At 39.8% G+C, this 21,708-nt stretch overlaps 2 protein-coding genes across 2 annotated transcripts in view; one reads left to right on the forward strand and one right to left on the reverse strand.

Moving 5' to 3' along the window:
• Positions 1–21,708, forward strand: part of LOC126779896 (catenin alpha) — a 400,158-nt gene that overhangs the window by 114,296 nt on the left and 264,154 nt on the right. The window lies entirely within an intron of this gene.
• Positions 1–21,708, reverse strand: part of LOC126779900 (GTP-binding protein 2-like) — a 31,182-nt gene that overhangs the window by 3,388 nt on the left and 6,086 nt on the right. Inside the window, exons 3-14 of the mRNA XM_050504074.1 lie at positions 21,540–21,689; positions 20,668–21,097; positions 11,007–11,139; positions 9,617–9,829; positions 8,490–8,583; positions 7,795–7,910; positions 2,284–2,448; positions 1,477–1,638; positions 1,022–1,131; positions 563–668; positions 368–482; positions 69–298 (exon numbers count right to left, since the gene is read on the reverse strand). Of these exons, the coding sequence (XP_050360031.1) occupies positions 69–298; positions 368–482; positions 563–668; positions 1,022–1,131; positions 1,477–1,638; positions 2,284–2,448; positions 7,795–7,910; positions 8,490–8,583; positions 9,617–9,829; positions 11,007–11,139; positions 20,668–21,097; positions 21,540–21,689 (2,024 nt within the window). The remainder of the gene's footprint in view (positions 1–68; positions 299–367; positions 483–562; positions 669–1,021; positions 1,132–1,476; positions 1,639–2,283; positions 2,449–7,794; positions 7,911–8,489; positions 8,584–9,616; positions 9,830–11,006; positions 11,140–20,667; positions 21,098–21,539; positions 21,690–21,708) is intronic.

Consider the following 21,708-nt stretch of genomic DNA (forward strand, 5'->3'; position numbering starts at 1 on the left):
GTATATATATTCTGTCTTAAATACATGTAAGTTTTTATTTAGTAATAAGGTTTGAATTAGCGACCCACCTGTCGTCCTCTGCAAGTCCCGGGCGGACAGCCCCCGAAGGTGGGCCGCTCGTGTCCCGCGGCGTAGCCCCCCGGCCGCGCCAGCAGCACCATGCCCTGCCGCAGTCCCGGCGGGAAGCGCCCCAGGCCCAGCGACGCCGACTGTCCCGCGCGCACGCTGCCGCACGGGACGCGGTTGCGGTATATCGTGCGCACGGATATCTCCGCGAACTCGCCGGACTCCAGAGGTCCTGGGGGGGGGGGGATGTGTTAAATATACGTCGCTCTATTCATCTCACAACTAACAGAACGCAACGCACCTATGATAAGTTCGTCGCCCTCGTAGAGTCGCCCTCGCGCGAGCAGTCCCCCCACGACGGGCCCCGTCGAGTCCCCTACGTGGAAAATTTCGTCTATTTGAAACTCGCACGCCTCCTGTAAAGTGACATAAATTATAAAATTTATAATTTAATAAAAAGGATACTAGTCAACTGCGCAACATATGGTTCACTCACGTCCTCGGGGCGCTGCAGGTCGCGGCGCGGCGCCAGCGCCAGCAGGCACGCGTGCAGCGCGTTGAGGCCGGCGCCGCGCACGCAGCTCACCGGGAACACGGCCACCCTGCCGGCCGACACTACTGTGATTTGCGTTCAACTACATATATATGTATATATCTGATCCGAAACTAAGCAGAGCTTGTACTATGGCAACCAGACAACTGATATACTATTGTATAGACAATTACACACAGACTCAGGAAAAACAGACATGTTAATGCACACAATTGTTTGTCCTGAGTGGGAATCGAACCCACAACCTTTGGCGTGAAAGGCAAGTATCTAGCAAGGGTGGTTGGCGTAGTTATAGACAATATTATTACCATTACCAATAGTATGGAACTCGTTTTAAAGTCATATATAAGAGTTCACCCAGAAACACTTCGGGTTATAATAAAGGCTTGTGAAGCTACTCACTCCTCATCCTTTTTGATTTCCTCGTCTACATTGTCTATGGTGTCCAGTATCGACTTTTGCGGCGCAACGCAGTTCCTTGCCATATTCTCGTCAGTTATTAACAGCGGTTTCTGTAATAATACCAATATATACCATTACTTTAAATTTAAATAAATCTATAAATTATACAGCATCCCCGATTTATCATCTCGTGCTCCTTGAAGAACATCGTGAGGAAACCTGCATGTTTCCAATTACAATATATACTAATATTATAAATGGGAAAGTAAATATATCTGTTTGTCTGTTAAACTTTCCCCCCCCCCAGCTTCTCTTTATGTTATATGTGTGCGGACGGGCAATTGGGCCACCTGATGGTAAGTGGTCACCATCACCCATAAGCATTGATGTAAGAAATAATAACCTAGTTTATAAGCTAGTCTTTATAGATGCTATTTAAAATAAAAATCACTGACCTTATTAGCGGGTTCCAACAATTGAGCCAGCCTCGCTACAACAGCGTTGATGTTGCTAACCAGTTCACACTTATTGATGACTGCGAAGAACGGCATGTCCAAAGCCAGCAGAAGACCGATGTGTTCTTCTGTGATGCGAGTTATACCGGCTGTTGCCGAAATCTAGAAATAAAAAAAAAACTTTATAGTATAAGTTGATAATATGACTACAGTGCCATCTATAATATTATCTTGTAGCTGAATTAAAAAACTTACAGCCACTGGGTCGCTGTGACCCTGGCCCCTCGGGCCAAAAATTAAAAACACGACAGGTTAGGGGGCAACCCCGCGGCCCGTACCCAGACTGGCCTAGGCCAGTTAGGAGGAACCAACTCTCTCTCTTAAAAAACTTTCATTAATAAGACGTATTGCTTGATAAGGGTTTATAAATATGATAAAAAATTGTGTTTAAACTCTTACGTAGTTTAATTGTAGCAAAAGAGTTTAGTTTTTTGCCGATTATGTTTAGTAGGATCTACAATTTGAGCCGGTGTTAGGTTTATATATTATTACCTGAATAAATTATTTTGATTTTGAGCTGTTTGTAAAAATGTATTATTAAGATAAGATATTATTTATAATTTTGGCAATATTTATTCAATAAAATGAAAATTAACTTTTGGTTTGATATGTCAGGACTCCAAAAAAATCCTTACCTAATAATAATTTGAAAAAACGTTATCAGGGCTATAGAAAAAGACTTAGGATACCTAAAATCTGAGCCCCCCCCCACACGTATGGGAATTAGTAATAAATAAACATACTTACAACGAGCATGGCGTAGTGCGGGGAGTAACCCGTGAGCCCGTGGAGCGTGGTACGTTGGTACTTGCTGTGGCCCGCCAGGTCCAGGAAAGACACCAGCTTCGCGCTCCTCTCTCCGATGCGCTCCGCTGTCATCAGCTCGGAACAACCGTAGTTGACGACATTACCCTGATTATATGAATGTAATACATTATATGACTTTCATTTTAGGTATAAGTAATACCGGGTAGTGTTGCATGTCGATAGTCTATTATCGATAAAATCGATAGTTTTGGACTATCGATAATCAATGATTTTTCGATAGTATTGACGTATTGATTTTTTGACGAGCCAGTAGGCGTGGTTGGTAGTAACTTGCCTTTCATGCCAAAGGTCGTGGGTTCGATTCCCACCCAGGACAGACATTTGTGTGCATGAACATGTCTGTTTGTCCTGAGTCTGGGTGTAATTATCTATATAAGTATGTATTTACAAAAGAAAAGTAGTATATGTAGTATATCAGTTGTCTGGTTTCCATAACACAAGCTCTGCTTAATTTGGGATCAGATGACCGTATGTGAATAATGTCCCAGGATATTATTATTATTATTTCTATTTAACTTTTAAAGTTTCTCTTCTTTCGAAGGGTTTAAACCTAAAACGCGGGCTGCAGCCAAGCGTTAAGGAGTGTTGCTTATATTAAAAACGTTGATGATAAAGTGGATGATGATATAAACTTTCGAGTGATACGGCAGGTGTTAAGGATTACGGCTTTTTGAAGTATATGGAGGACATATGTTGGCATTTGTAAGGTGTTCAGACTTTGTGTGAAGGATTTTGGCACGATACCTGTGCCACGGATGATAGGACTATTGGGATTATGTGTACTGTTTGTGCTTTCCATTGCGTTTTAATTTCTATGGCGAGATCTTGATATTTACTTAACTTTTCAGATATTGTGGTTTGTATGTTATGTGAATTAGGAACGGCTATATCGATAAGATAAACGATTCTATTGATTTTATCACGGTAATATCTGGTCTATTATAACAGATAGTTTTGTCAGTTATTATTGTTCTATCCCAGTAGATTTTGTGGTTTCTGTTGTCTAATACACTTTCCGGTTTATATTTGTAATATGGATTCATTTCTGTTATAAGTTTATATTTGTATGCTAGATGTTGGTGTATGATTGCAGCCACTTGATCATGTCGATGCTTATAATCGGTCTGTGCGAGAGATTTGCAAGCTCCCGTTATGTGTTGAATAGTTTCAGAGGCTGCGTTACAGTGTCTACATAAGTCAGTAGGTTGATTATGATCCTTCATTATGTACTTCCTATAGTTACGAGTTGCTATTATTTGGTCTTGAATGGCGAGCATAAAACCTTCAGTCTCAGGGAACAGTTCACCTCGTTTGAGCCATTCGTTCGACTTCTCTTTGTCGACGTGGGGTTGGTTCAAATAGGCTCGGTGCCTCCCATGCAGTGTTTTTTCAGTCCATGCCAACATTTGTTGTTGTGTACTTATGATATGTTCGTTTACGTGAGTGTTTTTGTCATGTAGGTTTAATGGTGTAAGCTTTTTGTCTATTTCTGTTGCATATCTATGTAGAGGTGAGTGTTCGGATTTATCATGTAAGTATGCTCTGAGTGAGAGTATCTGCTTATTGTGTAAATTGTGTATGTCTATTAATCCCCTTCCTCCTTCTTTGCGTTTTAGTGTGAGCCTTTTAATACAAGATTTTGGATGATGTTTCCTATTTTTAGTGAAGTGAGTGTTTATAGTTCGCTGCAATTTTTTTATGTCACTTTTTGACCATTGTATTATTCCGAAAGAGTACGTAAGTAAGGGTATGGCAAATGTGTTAATAGCTTTTATTGTGTTTTTAGAGTTAAGGTGTGTCTTTAATACGAGATTTAATCGGTGCGAGAATTTTGTAAGCAGTTCTTGTTTTGTCGTAGTTTGTAGTATTTGCCTAGATTGTTTAAAACCAAGGTATTTATATGTGCTTTGTTCATCCATTGGTTCAATTTGTTCACCAGTTTCGAGTGTGTAGCTATTATTAAGGATTTTTCCTTTCGAGACTGACAGAATTTTGCACTTGTCGACACCGAATTTCATATGAATATCTTTGGAGAACTGTTCTGTAATGCTTGATAACTCAAGCAGCGTGTTCTTGTTAGTGGAGTAAAGTTTTATATCGTCCATGTACATGAGGTGTGATAAGTTATATTGGGTGTTATTACCGTAAAGTGTGAATCCAGTATTGGTTTTATTTAACAAGAGTGAAAGAGGATTTAAGGCCAAGCAAAACCAGAAGGGCTCAGAGCATCTCCTTGAAAAATTCCTCGTTGGATACGAATTGGTTCAGTAGTTAGAGATTTCATGGACGATTGTTTTATTTTTAATACAGTTTGCCAGTTTTGCATAGAATTTTGAAGAAATGATATGAGGGTTGGGTTTATTTTATACAATTTTAAGACATACAATAACCAGCTACGCGGGACTGAATCAAAGGCTTTTTGATAATCAATAAACATAGTATGGATATCTGATTTTGATTTTACCGCACTACTTAAAATGATTGCATCAAAAGTAAGCTGCTCCTTACAACCTTGGCTATTTTTCCTACACCCCTTTTGCTGTTCGGCTAATATATTATGTTTAGTTAAATGTTTGTATATTTCTTCACTTATGCAAGCTGATAAAATTTTATATATGGTTTGTAAGCAAGTTATTGGTCGGTATTTATCTGGATTTGTGGTATCATGTTTATCTTTAGGTACTAAGTATGTGATTCCAAGTGTTATATATTTCGGTAGTAAATGTGGTGATTGAATGAATGTATTTAAGTACTTATGTATGTATGAGTGTATGCTACTAAATTTCTTGTACCAATAGTTTTTAATATTGTCTGAGCCTGGGGATTTCCAATTGTGCATTCGTTTGATGACATCTATAAATGTTTCTATTGGTATGAAGTTGAACTCTATCTCTGGAATATGTGTAGTTATTTCGTTACCCAGTCTGCATGTTCATTATGTTCTATGGGGTTTTCCCATGTCTTAGCCCAGAATTGTCGAAATATTTCAGGGGGAGGTATTTCTAGATTTTGCTCATTATCTTTGCAATTAGATAATAAATTTCTATAGAAGATTTTTTCATTGTTAGCAAATGTTTTGTTTTCTATTTTACGGGCAGTACACGTCAAATATCTCTTAAGTCTACTAGCTGCTGCATTGAGTTTCTGTTTTAAGGTATCTAAGAAGTGTTCTATATGCGTGTTTGTATTTTCATATTGTGCGTGTGATTGATATTGTGTCTTTATGAGTTCTACTGCAGCTACTACTTTTGGGTTTCTATTTCCTCTAATAAATTGTGTTAACCTGCCTATATTGACTCGCAACTTCCTTATTTTATTCAACTAGGTTTTATCCAACTAGGTTTTCTGTATGATTTGTTTTGATGGTTGTTTTGTGTTAAGAATGTCATTCTTGCCCTATTACATTTAGCTGCTGTCCATGCTGCACAGTAAATTATTGACTGTAGAGTGATAAAATCAGTATCAGTGTTTACGAATTTTGTCAGTATCATCGTATCTATGTATTTCATTATTAATGAAAACTTTATAGAAGTCCTTTGTTTAGGAATGTATGGTCTGCTAGTTGATTCAGTATCACAAAAATGTTCTAGAGCATGAACGAATGTGTTCTCTATTTCAGTGTTTACTTCTAAGGTCATATCATGATCGTGGGTGATACTTTCTATATTTTGTTCATCGATAGGGGTTGATGTAACGGAATCAGTGCATATAACTGTAGTGTTTTGCATTTTCCTAGCTTGTGAGTTTGATTCTGAATTAGATTTGAATGCATCGTAGTGTGTAATATTACTTTGTTCTGTTGTTTGTAAATGTTCATTATCTGTGTCTTCCGTTAGTGTGTGTGTATAATGTAATTCATCTGCTACTTGTTGTTTAATCAGTGTTAATTTATCTTGTTTAATATATTTATTATTTATTATTGCCCTTCGTTGATCCGCTAATCTTTGCTCTGAAATGTGTGTAAACTCTGGGTATAGGTTTATAAACTCTTCATACAAACGTTTTCTATAAGCGGTCTTATTAGTCTCTAATTGTGTTATTTTGAAATAAATCCTAATAATTGCTTCATTGCATTCATTTGTCCATTTCATACGTTTTCCTGTTAGTGTGTTAAGGGATGTTTTAAGATTTGTGGCGTTTTGTTGTATCTGAGTTTGGATTACTTGCAATTCTGTCCTAACTTCATCGTAAATCTGATCAATGGTTTCTTGTGATAATAATTTCTTTTGTATAATAGCTCTACGTTGGTCACCAATTCTCTGTCTGCTTACTTCCATATGTGGATATTTATCTATAAATTTTATATGTAATGAAGAAAGATATGAATTTGTGTCTGATTCTAAATTTGTAAGATATAGGTAGGTACGTAGGATGAACTTATTCATTTCCATACTCCATTTTTTACGTTTTTTTATTCCACTGGTGGTGGACACAGGTTCACTGACAAAATTTGTCTCCTGTGCAACATCATTGATGATGAATTTGGTGAAGATGCATACAAAATTGGTGATGAAGAGGGTATTGATGGGAATAAAGATTTGGAGGATGAATTAGAAGTCTGCGTGGACTCTTCTTCTAACGATGGCACGTTCGCCTGTATATATTTTTTAGTTTTAGACCTAGTTATCATATTATTCCCACGAGTAGCTAGGGACATAAAAGTGAATCACAGCAGAGCCCTGCATTCACTGTGATAAGGGTAAATTAAATTAGAGGTCCCCTTGTCTCTAAAGTTCGCATACTAACGACTAAGCACCCCCTTAGTCATGGAGCCCTCGGCGTACGCTGTTCCACCTTGGCTTGGGTTGTATCTCTCTTGGTCTGTCTTCTCATCTCAGGCCAATCCAACATGAGTAGCTCTATTGGCATAGCCCTAAGAATCATTGAAGCGCACAAGCCCCACCACGTCGGCAACGTAAAGATACGTCGGTGGGGTTATTATTATTATTATTATATTATTATTGCTTTCTCAAGATAAGTAATGTAGTAGGCCCAGTAACAACACTATTATTAATGAAGTTTTATTAAATCGTTACTATCGAATGAATACCTATGGATTGCTGTTATCAATAGTATTAATAATAATAATGTCCTCCAGACCGATTTCGGCCACGGCGGTACATCTCAAGAGAGATTAGCCAACTACGCAGGAGATATTATAGTGCACAAGTGTGTGCGCAAACACAGGTGTACTCTCTGTTCCCTAACTCTCATAATGATCCCCTCCACTTGTGATTTGGAGCTCTAACTTGCAGCTTCAATGCGGGTTGATGGATATACATAGCAATACTTCATCCCATAAAAGCAGATCTCCTGACAAAGTGCCCATTAATTTAGCACATCAAAGTGCAGTGGTGTTTGCCCGGGCTTTGCAAGTAGGTGGGGGATTGTTCTTAATTTAAATAAACGTCAAAATAATCATTAGCTCACCTGAGCATCGAAGCCGAGTATCTCGTGGCTGAGCGAGGACGTCCTACCACTTTTCACTTCGTGCAAATGCCTGAACATGTTCAGGCGAGCGCTCCCTCTACCGTTATCGAGTTCACCTGTAGAAAAGAAAAATTATTGTATTGCGCACTACAAACAGCTAACATACCATCAACCAATGACGTCATTACAATTTCAAGATCAAATTTTATACTGCCATTGTAATTACGACTAAGTTTCTTGACCATAAAATATTTATCTGAGGATAAAATAAATAATATTACAATATAATATTAACAAAGTCGGTTTTTGTCCCGACTGAGTAGGTATCATTTAATTTGTTTAAAAATGTAACAGCATTTTTACCCACAGCTGGGATAAGGCGTCATCTTATTACGAGTACACACGTATAGGATCTCTACATGATGATCGAATCAAAAACTTCTGGATACGAAGCCTTATAAATATTTTTTTTATAGAATAGGAAGGCGGACGAGCATATGGGCCACCTGATGGTAAGTGGTCACAAACGCCCATAGACATTGGCATTGCAAGAAATGTTAACCATCGCTTACATCACCAATGCGCCACCAACCTTGGGAACTAAGATGTTGTGTCCCTTGTGCCTGTAATTAAATATTCAATATTTAATTTAGTTACAAGAACTCTCGACTTCAACAAGATAATAACGAACGTACCTTGAGTGAGAACGCCTATAAGCGTTGACTTGCCCGCCTCGTTCGCCCCCATCACCGCGACCCGAAGCTCGACGCTCTGCTGCGTGTCCGCCAGCTGCGAACCGAGTACGTACTGTAGCGTAGACAGGTTTAGACAGAGATAGAATTATCAAATCTTTTGACCCTTATCGTGTAACCAGTTTTGGTGTTTGTTTCGCTACTTAAGTAGCGAAACAAACTTGACAGTTGGTGCGTTCATTGTGTCTTATGTTCAATTTTCGCTTATATTTATGTTAGAAAACGAACGAAAGAAACAATCCTTATATCATATCGATGGTTATACAATGGTGCAGTGTCGTATTATTTCATGTTAAAGCGACAGCAAGAAGAAAATTGCCGGCGTGTGTTTTCACGCGTAAGTACGACTATTTTGTCTCATCACTGAGAAACTATATTAGTTTCTCAGTGATGTTTATTTATGCCATAGCATGACGGAACCTTATATCGCATAAAAATCCTAAAGATAATATGATTTTCCAGTTTTTATTATTCATAACCTATAATTATTTATCATGTAAGTGCTGAAAGCATCGGCTAAAAAAAGTCCCGATATTCGATAAAAAATATCGACTCGTCGACAATGAAACAAATAAATACGGAGTCCATTAATAAACTAAAGTGCTTCGTTATATGTATAGTATATGTTATTTTAATTTATTCGTTATCCTATTTATAGTTTTCTAACGACAACATGATTTAACATTCTTCATGAATTTATAATATTATTAGATTCCGAGTCAAGAGGGTAACATAGAAATATATGTGGCAACCATTCTTTATGAGGAGAACGCTAATCCAGTACCATATAAAGATGCCGAAGTACTATTGATAACGGAAACAAAAACAAACAATGCAACGGTTTTCGGGTGTAGGAGGAAAACAAAAAAATATTATAATTTAAAAAAATGTATAATAAACATTAAAAAGTAAAATTTAATAACCCTATTTAGTTTTAATTAAGTCCCGAAAATCTCCCAAAACAGGGAACGCGGGTACTATGGCAACGTTATAAGCACACATCGACAAACCATCTCCGTCTCGATCGCGGCCTCGCGGCCCCTCGGTGTACCAGTTCCAGGCGTGCTCACCTTGCGGATGTACACCTCGGCGACGGCCCGCGCGGGCGCCACGCGGCGGGCCCGCGCGCCCACGAGTGCGGCGCCGAGCGCGCGCGCCATGTCCCGCAGCGCGCGCAGCGACGCCCGCAGCGCGCCCGCCCTCAGCCCGCGCAGCGCGCCGCAGTCGCGCACGCCCACCACGTACACCGCCGCGCCGCCGCCCGAGCGCAGCCGCCACTTCAGCTGCGGGGGGGCACGTGTTGAGGTGTCGGGGTGACAATACGATATATTTATACTGGTGGGAGAGCTTTGTGCGAGCCCGTCCGGGTAGGTCCCACCCCCTCGTCAGATATTCTACCGCAGACCAGCGGTACTCGGTATTGTTGTGTTCCGGTTTGAAGGGTGAGTGAGCCAGTGTAAATACAGGCACGGGTGACATAGCATCTTAGTTCCCGAGGTTGGTGGCGCATTGATGATGTGAGCGATGATTAACATTCCTTACAATGCCAATGCCTATGGACGTCGATGACCACTTCCCATCGGGTGGCCCATATGCTCGTCCGCCTTCCTATTATATAAAAAAAAATTATCTCGCTGAATGTCAATCGCCTATCAAAATTCATTTTAATTAAACGATTCGCTAACTAACAGCTCCACACGTGTGTATCCGGGGCATTATTATGCTTTTGACATGCCGCTTAACGTTCTACGTCACTCGAAACGGCGCCACCTATCGGCCCCGAGTGGAACTACGAGCATCGCATCGATATATTTCACGAGCACAACCTCAATAAAATTGTTTGTATTATACGCTCAAATTGAATATACATATATATTGCTTAAGCGACATATAAAAACACTATTGTTTTTTTTAATCCGTGTTATAAAATGAATTACCTTGTGGCGTTGAGCTGTCAAGACCACAGGGTCTGTATGAAAGCACACACTGTAGCTCGTGGTTGCGTTTTATCAGCGTTAAAAGTCAAAATTAGCATATTTTTAAAACCTCCGTGATTTAATAAAATATTTCGAACAAGGAAAATGTTTTCCTAATAAAGTGTTTGTTTTATATCAATTAATAACCGTTGTGTGATATCAAAGGTATTTTATTTATAGAATAGGAAAGCGGACGAGCATATGGGCCACCTGATGGTAAGTGGTCACTAACACCCATAGACATAGGCATTGTAAGAAATGTTAACCATCGCTTACATCGCAAATGCGCCACCAACCTTGGGAACTGAGACGTTATGTCCCTTGTGCCTGTAATTATACTGTTTCACTCACCCTTCAAACCGGAACACAACAATACCAAGTACTGCTGTTTTGTGGTAGAATATCTGATGAGTGGGTGATACCTACCCAGTTAGCTACCTAAGTTATATATAATGTTATATATTTAATATTATTTATTATTCACTTGCGTCACCAGGTGCTGGAAGCGTCGCTCGCACGGCGAGACCAGCTGCAGTTTGTACTCGACGTTCCCGAAACGAGGCTCCGGGGGTAGACTCCCGTAGCACTCGTCGCCGGAATCGTCGGCGTCGGATGTTCTGAGGGCCAAATCGAATATATTTAACATTGATCTTATTTCGATTAATGCCATCCGCGTTCAGTGAAACCGTCTCACTATTTATGATCTCCTGGTACATTAACACTGTAATCGTAACTGGAACTAATTGACTCTTTTAATCTAATCGTTCGGTGAGACCGACACACTGTTTATGATCTCCTGGTACATTAACACTGTAATCCTAACTGAAACTAATTGACTCTTTTAATTTAATCGTTCGGTGAGACCGTCTCACTGCTTATGATCTCCTGGTACATTAACACTGTAATCCTAACTGAATCTAATTGACTCTTTTAATCTAATCGTTCGGTGAAACCGTCTCACTGTTTATGATCTCCTGGTACATTAACACTGTAATCCTAACTGAAACTAATTGACTCTTTTAATCTAATCGTTCGGTGAGACCGAATTACTGTTTATGATCTCCTGGTACATTAACACTGTAATCCTAACTGAAACTAATTGACTCTTTTAATCTAATCGTTCGGTGAGACCGATTCACTGTTTATGATCTCCTGGTACATTAACACTGTAATCCTATCTGAAACTAATTGACTCTTTTAATCTAATCGTTCGGTGAGACCGTCTCACTGCTTATGATCTCCTGGTACATTAACACTGTAATCCTAACTGAAACTAATTGACTCTTTTAATCTAATCGTTCGGTGAAACCGTCTCACTGTTTATGTTCTCCTGGTACATTAACAACGTAATCCTAATTCTAAATGTTTGAAACTAATAACAATAATATCCTGCGACATTTTTCACACACGGCCATCTGATCCCAAACCAAGCTTGTACAAAACTCGTGCTATGGAAACCAGACAACTGATATACTACATATACTACTTTTCTTTTGTAAATACATACTTATACAGAAAATTACACCCAGACTCAGGACAAACAGACATGTTCATGCACACAAATGTCTGTCCTGGGTGGGAATCGAACCCACAACCTTCGGCGTGAAAAGGCAAGTATCTACTAACCGTACCAAACGTCTCGTCAAAATGAACTCTTTTAATCTAATCGTTCGGTAAGACCGTTTCACTGTTTATGATCTCCTGGTACATTAACACTGTAATCCTAACTGGAACTAATTGACTCTTTTAATCTAATCGTTCGGTGAGACCGACTCACTGTTTATGATCTCCTGGTACATTAACACTGTAATCCTAACTGGAACTAATTGACTCTTTTAATCTAATCGTTCGGTACTCACTGTTTATGATCTCCTGGTACATTAACACTGTAATCCTATCTGAAACTAATTGACTATTTTAATCTAATCGTTCGGTGAGACCGTCTCACTGTTTATGATCTCCTGGTACATTAACACTGTAATCCTAACTGAAACTAATTGACTCTTTTAATCTAATCGTTCGGTGAGACCGACTCACTGTTTATGATCTCCTGGTACATTAACACTGTAATCCTAACTGAAACTAATTGACTCTTTTAATCTAATCGTTCGGTGAGACCGTCTCACTGCTTATGATCTCCTGGTACATTAACAGTGTAATCCTAACTGAAACTAATTGACTCTTTTAATCTAATCGTTCGGTGAAACCGTCTCACTGTTTATGTTCTCCTGGTACATTAACAACGTAATCCTAATTCTAAATGTTTGAAACTAATAACAATAATATCCTGAGACATTTTTCACACACGGCCATCTGATCCCAAATCAAGCTTGTACAAAACTCGTGCTATGGAAACCAGACAACTGATATACTACATATACTACTTTTCTTTTGTAAATACATACTTATACAGAAAATTACACCCAGACTCAGGACAAACAGACATGTTCATGCACACAAATGTCTGTCCTGGGTGGGAATCGAACCCACAACCTTCGGCGTGAAAAGGCAAGTATCTACTAACCGCGCCAAACGTCTCGTCAAAATGAACTCTTTTAATCTAATCGTTCGGTGAGACCGTTTCACTGTTTATGATCTCCTGGTACATTAACACTGTAATCCTAACTGGAACTAATTGACTCTTTTAATCTTATCGTTCGGTGAGACCGACACACTGTTTATGATCTCCTGGTACATTAACACTGTAATCCTAACTGAAACTAATTGACTCTTTTAATTTAATCGTTCGGTGAGACCAACACACTGTTTATGATCTCCTGGTACATTAACACTGTAATCCTATCTAAAACTAATTGACTCTTTTAATCTAATCGTTCGGTGAGACCGTCTCACTGTTTATGATCTCCTGGTACATTAACACTGTAATCCTAACTGAAACTAATTGACTCTTTTAATCTAATCGTTCGGTGAAACCGTCTCACTGTTTATGATCTCCTGGTACATTAACACTGTAATCCTAACTGAAACTAATTGACTCTTTTAATCTAATCGTTCGGTGAGACCGAATTACTGTTTATGATCTCCTGGTACATTAACACTGTAATCCTAACTGAAACTAATTGACTCTTTTAATCTAATCGTTCGGTGAGACCGATTCACTGTTTATGATCTCCTGGTACATTAACACTGTAATCCTATCTGAAACTAATTGACTCTTTTAATCTAATCGTTCGGTGAGACCGTCTCACTGCTTATGATCTCCTGGTACATTAACACTGTAATCCTAACTGAAACTAATTGACTCTTTTAATCTAATCGTTCGGTGAAACCGTCTCACTGTTTATGTTCTCCTGGTACATTAACAACGTAATCCTAATTCTAAATGTTTGAAACTAATAACAATAATATCCTGCGACATTTTTCACACACGGCCATCTGATCCCAAACCAAGCTTGTACAAAACTCGTGCTATGGAAACCAGACAACTGATATACTACATATACTACTTTTCTTTTGTAAATACATACTTATACAGAAAATTACACCCAGACTCAGGACAAACAGACATGTTCATGCACACAAATGTCTGTCCTGGGTGGGAATCGAACCCACAACCTTCGGCGTGAAAAGGCAAGTATCTACTAACCGTACCAAACGTCTCGTCAAAATGAACTCTTTTAATCTAATCGTTCGGTAAGACCGTTTCACTGTTTATGATCTCCTGGTACATTAACACTGTAATCCTAACTGGAACTAATTGACTCTTTTAATCTAATCGTTCGGTGAGACCGACTCACTGTTTATGATCTCCTGGTACATTAACACTGTAATCCTAACTGGAACTAATTGACTCTTTTAATCTAATCGTTCGGTACTCACTGTTTATGATCTCCTGGTACATTAACACTGTAATCCTATCTGAAACTAATTGACTATTTTAATCTAATCGTTCGGTGAGACCGTCTCACTGTTTATGATCTCCTGGTACATTAACACTGTAATCCTAACTGAAACTAATTGACTCTTTTAATCTAATCGTTCGGTGAGACCGACTCACTGTTTATGATCTCCTGGTACATTAACACTGTAATCCTAACTGAAACTAATTGACTCTTTTAATCTAATCGTTCGGTGAGACCGTCTCACTGCTTATGATCTCCTGGTACATTAACAGTGTAATCCTAACTGAAACTAATTGACTCTTTTAATCTAATCGTTCGGTGAAACCGTCTCACTGTTTATGTTCTCCTGGTACATTAACAACGTAATCCTAATTCTAAATGTTTGAAACTAATAACAATAATATCCTGAGACATTTTTCACACACGGCCATCTGATCCCAAATCAAGCTTGTACAAAACTCGTGCTATGGAAACCAGACAACTGATATACTACATATACTACTTTTCTTTTGTAAATACATACTTATACAGAAAATTACACCCAGACTCAGGACAAACAGACATGTTCATGCACACAAATGTCTGTCCTGGGTGGGAATCGAACCCACAACCTTCGGCGTGAAAAGGCAAGTATCTACTAACCGCGCCAAACGTCTCGTCAAAATGAACTCTTTTAATCTAATCGTTCGGTGAGACCGTTTCACTGTTTATGATCTCCTGGTACATTAACACTGTAATCCTAACTGGAACTAATTGACTCTTTTAATCTTATCGTTCGGTGAGACCGACACACTGTTTATGATCTCCTGGTACATTAACACTGTAATCCTAACTGAAACTAATTGACTCTTTTAATTTAATCGTTCGGTGAGACCAACACACTGTTTATGATCTCCTGGTACATTAACACTGTAATCCTATCTAAAACTAATTGACTCTTTTAATCTAATCGTTCGGTGAGACCGTCTCACTGTTTATGATCTCCTGGTACATTAACACTGTAATCCTAACTGAAACTAATTGACTCTTTTAATCTAATCGTTCGGTGAGACCGACTTACTGTTTATGATCTCCTGGTACATTAACACTGTAATCCTAACTGGAACTAAATGACTCTTTAAATCTAATCGTTCGGTGAGACCGACTCACTGTTTATGATCTCCTGGTACATTAACACTGTAATCCTAACTGGAACTAATTGACTCTTTTAATCTAATCGTTCGGTACTCACTCTTTATGATCTCCTGGTACATTAACACTGTAATCCTAACTGGAACTAATTGACTCTTTTAATCTAATCGTTCGGTGAGACCGACTCACTGTTTATGATCTCCTGGTACATTAACACTGTAATCCTAACTGGAACTAATTGACTCTTTTAATCTAATCGTTCGGTGAGACCGACACACTGTTTATGATCTCCTGGTACATTAACACTGTAATCCTAACTGAAACTAATTGACTCTTTTCATCTAATCGTTCGGTGAGACCGACTCACTGTTTATGATCTCCTGGTACGTTAACACTGTAATCCTAAGTGAAACTAATTGACTCTTGCAATCTAATCGTTCGGTGAGACCGACTCACTGTTTATGATCTCCTGGTACATTAACACTGTAATCCCAACTGAAACTAATTGACTCTTTTAATCTAATCGTTCGGTGAAACCGTCTCACTGTTTATGTTCTCCTGGTACATTAACAACGTAATCCTAATTCTAAATGTTTGAAACTAATAATAATAATATCCTGGGACATTTTCACACACGGCCATCTGATCCCAAATTAAGCTTGTACAAAACTCGTGCTATGGAAACCAGACAACTGATATACTACATATACTACTTTTCTTTTGTAAATACATACTTATACAGAAAATTACACCCAGACTCAGGACAAACAGACATGTTCATGCACACAAATGTCTGTCCTGGGTGGGAATCGAACCCACAACCTTCGGCGTGAAAAGGCAAGTATCTATCAACCGCGCCAAACGTCTCGTCAAAATTAACTCTTTTAATCTAATCGTTCGGTGAGACCGACTCACTGTTTATGATCTCCTGGTACATTAACACTGTAATCCTAACTGGAACTAATTGACTCTTTTAATCTAATCGTTCGGTGAGACCGACACACTGTTTATGATCTCCTGGTACATTAACACTGTAATCCTAACTGAAACTAATCGACTCTTTTAATCTTATCGTTCGGTGAGACCGACTCACTGTTTATGATCTCCTGGTACATTAACACTGTAATCTTAACTGGAACTAATTGACTCTTTTAATCTAATCGTTCGGTGAGACCGACTCACTGTTTATGATCTCCTGGTACATTAACACTGTAATCGTAACTGGAACTAATTGACTCTTTTAATCTAATCGTTCGGTGAGACCGACTCACTAGAAGAAGAACTCACTAAAAAGAAGACTCAGAGGAGGTGGACCTGGCGAAGCCCCGATAACGTGACAAGGAACGAGATAGACTTTATCATTTCGAATAAAAGGCACATATTTAGAGATGTCTCAGTGATCAACAGGTTTAATACCGGAAGTGATCACCGCTTGGTTCGAGGCACTCTAAATATCAACTTAAAAGCCGAAAGATCGAGAATGATGAGGTCTACTCTCCTACCTACCATGCTCCAAGCTGCTCAAGGCTCCGAAAAGTTCCAAATGGAACTTCAAAATCAATTCACCGCGTTGGAAACCATAAGCAGCATTGATGAGAGAACCGACACGCTGGTCAAAACACTGCAAAACACATCCCGCAAATGTTTTCCGCCACAGAGAAGAGACAACGCACCAAAACTCTCTGCTGAGACACTCGAGCTCATGAGAAAACGACGAGAACTACCATCGTTTTTGTCAGATAAGGCCTTAAATCGAAGAATAAAAACGCTGACGCGACGCGATCTCCGACGCTCCAATACCATTGCCATTTACCGTGCCATCAAGGCTGCGATTGAGCAAAATCGGGGATCGAACGTGTTCGCTCGCAAGTTTGGGAGGCCGCGTCTGACAAAACTTAAAACTGAAAATGGTGGGGTCGTTACCTCTAGGCCTGAGATTGTCGGAGAAGTAGAGAGGTTTTATGAGCAGTTGTTCTCTTCAAGAACGGATAAACCCGTGGGAATCAGTATTGATGACCAGCGCGCCCCTGGGCAGTGCTCGACTCATTGCAGAGATGTCATATCGATTGGAGATATATCGAGGTACTGAGATGTCTGTACAACGCCGCTACAATGACTGTCCACATCCAGGACTGTAAGACGAAGGCGATCCAACTGCGCAGAGGGGTGAGACAGGGGGATGTAATATCCCCGAAACTGTTCACCAACGCGTTGGAAGACGTTTTCAAGACGCTGGATTGGACTAGGTATGGAGTCAATGTAAACGGCGAGTACATCTCACACCTTCGATTTGCCGACGATATCGTCATCATAGCAGATTCACTGGAACAACTCACCGAAATGCTGCGTAGCCTAGGCGAGTCTTCCTGGTGTGTCGGTCTCGGTATGAACTTGGACAAGACCAAGGTCATGTTCAATAGGCATGTCGGGCCGGGACCGATATACGTCGAGGGGAAACCTCTCGAAGTTGTTAGTGAATATACCTACCTAGGACAGATAATACAAGTCGGTAGGAACAACTTTGAGAAGGAAGCCGATCGAAGAATTCGCTTGGGATGGGCAGCATTTGGCAACCTTCGTCAAGTCCTCAAGTCGTCTATACCGCAATGTTTGAAGACGAAAGTCTTCAACCAATGCGTCTTACCTGCCATGACATACGGTGCCGAAACGTGGACACTAACTGCGGGACTAGTCGGGACATTCAAAGTCGCTCAGCGTGCTATGGAGCGAGCTATGCTCCGAGTATCTTTGAAGGATAAGATCAGAAATGAGATTATCCGGAAAAGAACCGGAGTCACCGACATAGCTTGCAAAATTAGCAGGCTGAAGTGGCAGTGGGCTGGTCACGTATGTCGTAGGACCGATGGCCGTTGGAGCAGACGAGTCCTAGAGTGGAGACCGCGAATCGGCAAGCGCAGCGTAGGGCGCCCTCCAGCCAGGTGGACCGACGACCTTAAGAAGGTGGCGGGCACCAATTGGATGCGGAAGGCGGAGGACAGGGAGCTTTGGCGCACCTTGGGAGAGGCCTATGTTCAGCAGTGGACAACGATTGGCTGTTGATTGATTGATTGAATCTAATCGTTCGAAGAGACCGTCTCACTGTTTATGATCTCCTGGTACATTAACATTGTAATCCTAGCTGAAACTAATTGACTCTTTTAATCTAATCGTTCGGTGAGACCGACTCACTGTTTATGATCTTCTGGTACATTAACACTGTAATCCTAATTCTACATCTCTGAAACTAATTGACTCTTTTAATCTAGATGTTAGTTAATGAGCTTAAATATAAAGCCTTGATTGAAATCCCGGGTGAAGCGAATAGATATGTTATGTTTTCTTGCTCTTCCATACCGTGGAAAGCAAGCAAAGCCTTAAGAAAAAACGTATAATTACCCAAAATTACAACACATAAGAGATGAGATGGTCTAGTGGTAAGAACGCGTGAATCTTGAACGATGATCGTGGGTTCAAGCCCGGGCAAGCATCACTGAATTTTCATGTGCTTAATTTGTCATTATAATTCATCTCATGCTTGACGGTGAAGGAAAACATCGTGAGGAAACCTGCATGTGTCTAATTTCATTGAAATTCTGCCACATGTGCATTCTACCAACGGGCATTGGAGCAGCGTGGTGGAATAAGCTCCTAGCCTTCTCCTCAAAGGGAGAGGAGCCCTTAGCTCAGCAGTGGGACATTATATAAACATACATAACTCCCGGTCCCGTCTTCGCCCGAGTTGAATCAGTGATCATTAAGATCAATGATTCAACTCGGATATTTACAGATATTTTATAGGAGAATTCTTGATACCTTTGGTTACATTATTGCAATATTCGTAGGAATCTAAAATTATTTTCAAATTAAAATATAGCCTATGTTACACGCTGATAATGAAGCTTTCTGTAGATGAAAGAATTTCTAAAACCGGTTACGTAGTTTTTGAGTTTATCCATTACAAACAGACACGCAAAAAAACAAATTTTATTCCTTTGTATAATATGATTTAAGTTAAAAAAAAATCTAATTGTTTATTTTATGTCGGTTAGTTCATTGTTATAATAATAATAATAATATCCTGGGACATTTTTCACACACGGCCATCTGATCCCAAATTAAGCTTGTACAAAGCTTGTGCTATGGAAACCAGACAACTGATATACTACATATACTACTTTTCTTTTGTAAATACATACTTATATAGATAATTAAACCCAGACTCAGGACACACAGACATGTTTGTGCACACCAATGTCTGTCCTGGGTGGGAATCGAACCCACAACCTTCGGCGTGAAAGGCAAGTGTTCTACCAACCACGCCAACCGGCTCGTTCTTTATCATAGTGTTGGGTAACGGGTGATATTCTTATTATTGCTTTATAAATCATGTTTACGCGATAACCTACGAATGTTATATACACTTACAATTGTAATGCGTGGTTGGCTAGATGTAAAAAAAGTTATTGGTAGAGTCTGGAAGTCGGAAGTGTGGGCACTCCCATGCCTCGGAAAGCACGTAAAGCCGTTGTTCTTGCGCCTGAATTCTTTCCGGTCGTGTCGGATTGCCGTCCCATCGGATTATGAGAGTTAGGGAATAGAGAGTGCACCTGTGTTTGTGCACACACTTGTGCACTCATGTTAGTTAATGAGCTTAAATATAAAGCCTTGATTGAAATCCCGGGTGAAGCGAATAGATATGTTATGTTTTCTTGCTCTTCCATACCGTGGAAAGCAAGCAAAGCCTTAAGAAAAAACGTATAATTACCCAAAATTACAACACATAAGAGATGAGATGGTCTAGTGGTAAGAACGCGTGAATCTTGAACGATGATCGTGGGTTCAAGCCCGGGCAAGCACCACTGAATTTTCATGTGCTTAATTTGTCATTATAATTCATCTCGTGCTTTACGGTGAAGGAAAACATCGTGAGGAAACCTGCATGTGTCTAATTTCACTGAAATTTTGCCACATGTGTATTCCACCAATCCGCATTGGAGCAGCGAGGTGGAACAAGCTCCATACCTTCTCCTCAAAAAGGGAGAGGAGATCTTAGCCCAGCAGTGGGACATACACAGGCTGTTACTTTACTTTACTACTTTACAACACATAAATTATAATACTTTTTTTTAATTAACAAAAAACATCACTTACGTATCATCGCAGAAGTCTTCCATATCATCAGAGCTGTAGAAGAAGTCACTCTCCAAGTCCTCGGAATTGAAATCACCAGCTAAATACATATCGTCCTTGATCCTGACCTTCTCCAACTTATCGATGACATTGTACACTCTATCGGCAAACTTTGTCCCACTTCTCGTTGCATCCTCATCATCATTGGTCGGTTTCCTCTTCGTCTTCTTAAAATCGTCTTCCGATTTCAAATCGTTGACGTTCTTCCCGATTTTCTCGTCACAGACCTTTGGTATCGACGATTGATTATTCAACGGTTCCGGTACTTCTTGTGATGAACTCTGCCATGCTGTTGTTAGGACGTCCTTCGCTGGCGATACTTTGTTCTTCTTCCTTCTGTTCTTCCTGCCCGAGTTCCTTCTGCGTGGTTTCTTCTCGTCCCCTTTTGTATCTGAAATGCAACAATTATAATTTATATAACGAATTTAACTATTTCTTGGGCATTGGCGATGTATTAAAACATTATCACTCATATCAGTTTCTTCAGGCGAGTCAGCCTTGTCAAAGTCATCGTGCCGAAATGGCTCAGAAGAACCATTAATATTTCTTAAGATGGCTATCTACTGAGTTTATTGCCGGTTCTTTCCAGTAGAATCTAACATAACGCTTCTTTTTATAGAACACGTAGGCGGACGTGCATATGGGCTCCCTGATGGTAAGTGGTCACCGACCCACAGCCATTGTAAAAAATGTTAACAATCGCTTACATCGCCAATGCGCAACCAACCTTGGGAGCTAAGATGTTATGTGCCTTGTGCTTGTAATTACACTGGCTCACCCTACCACCAGTCATTTGATAAGCAACCAATTATTCTAGAGTAATAATAACTAACCTTCATCTCTCTTATTCACTTCGATGTAGTTCTCAATGTAGCTGTAATCCTTAACTAGTATCTCAGTGCTGAGATCCGGTTCACACAAAAACGAAGATTCCTCTGGAAGCGTTTCATTCTTCCCCTGGGAACGCCGACCTCTCCGCCTTCCTGTTTCACATAAAGAACT

Source organism: Nymphalis io, chromosome 30 (assembly GCF_905147045.1).
Source record: "Nymphalis io chromosome 30, ilAglIoxx1.1, whole genome shotgun sequence".
Taxonomy (NCBI): Eukaryota; Metazoa; Arthropoda; class Insecta; order Lepidoptera; family Nymphalidae; genus Nymphalis; species Nymphalis io.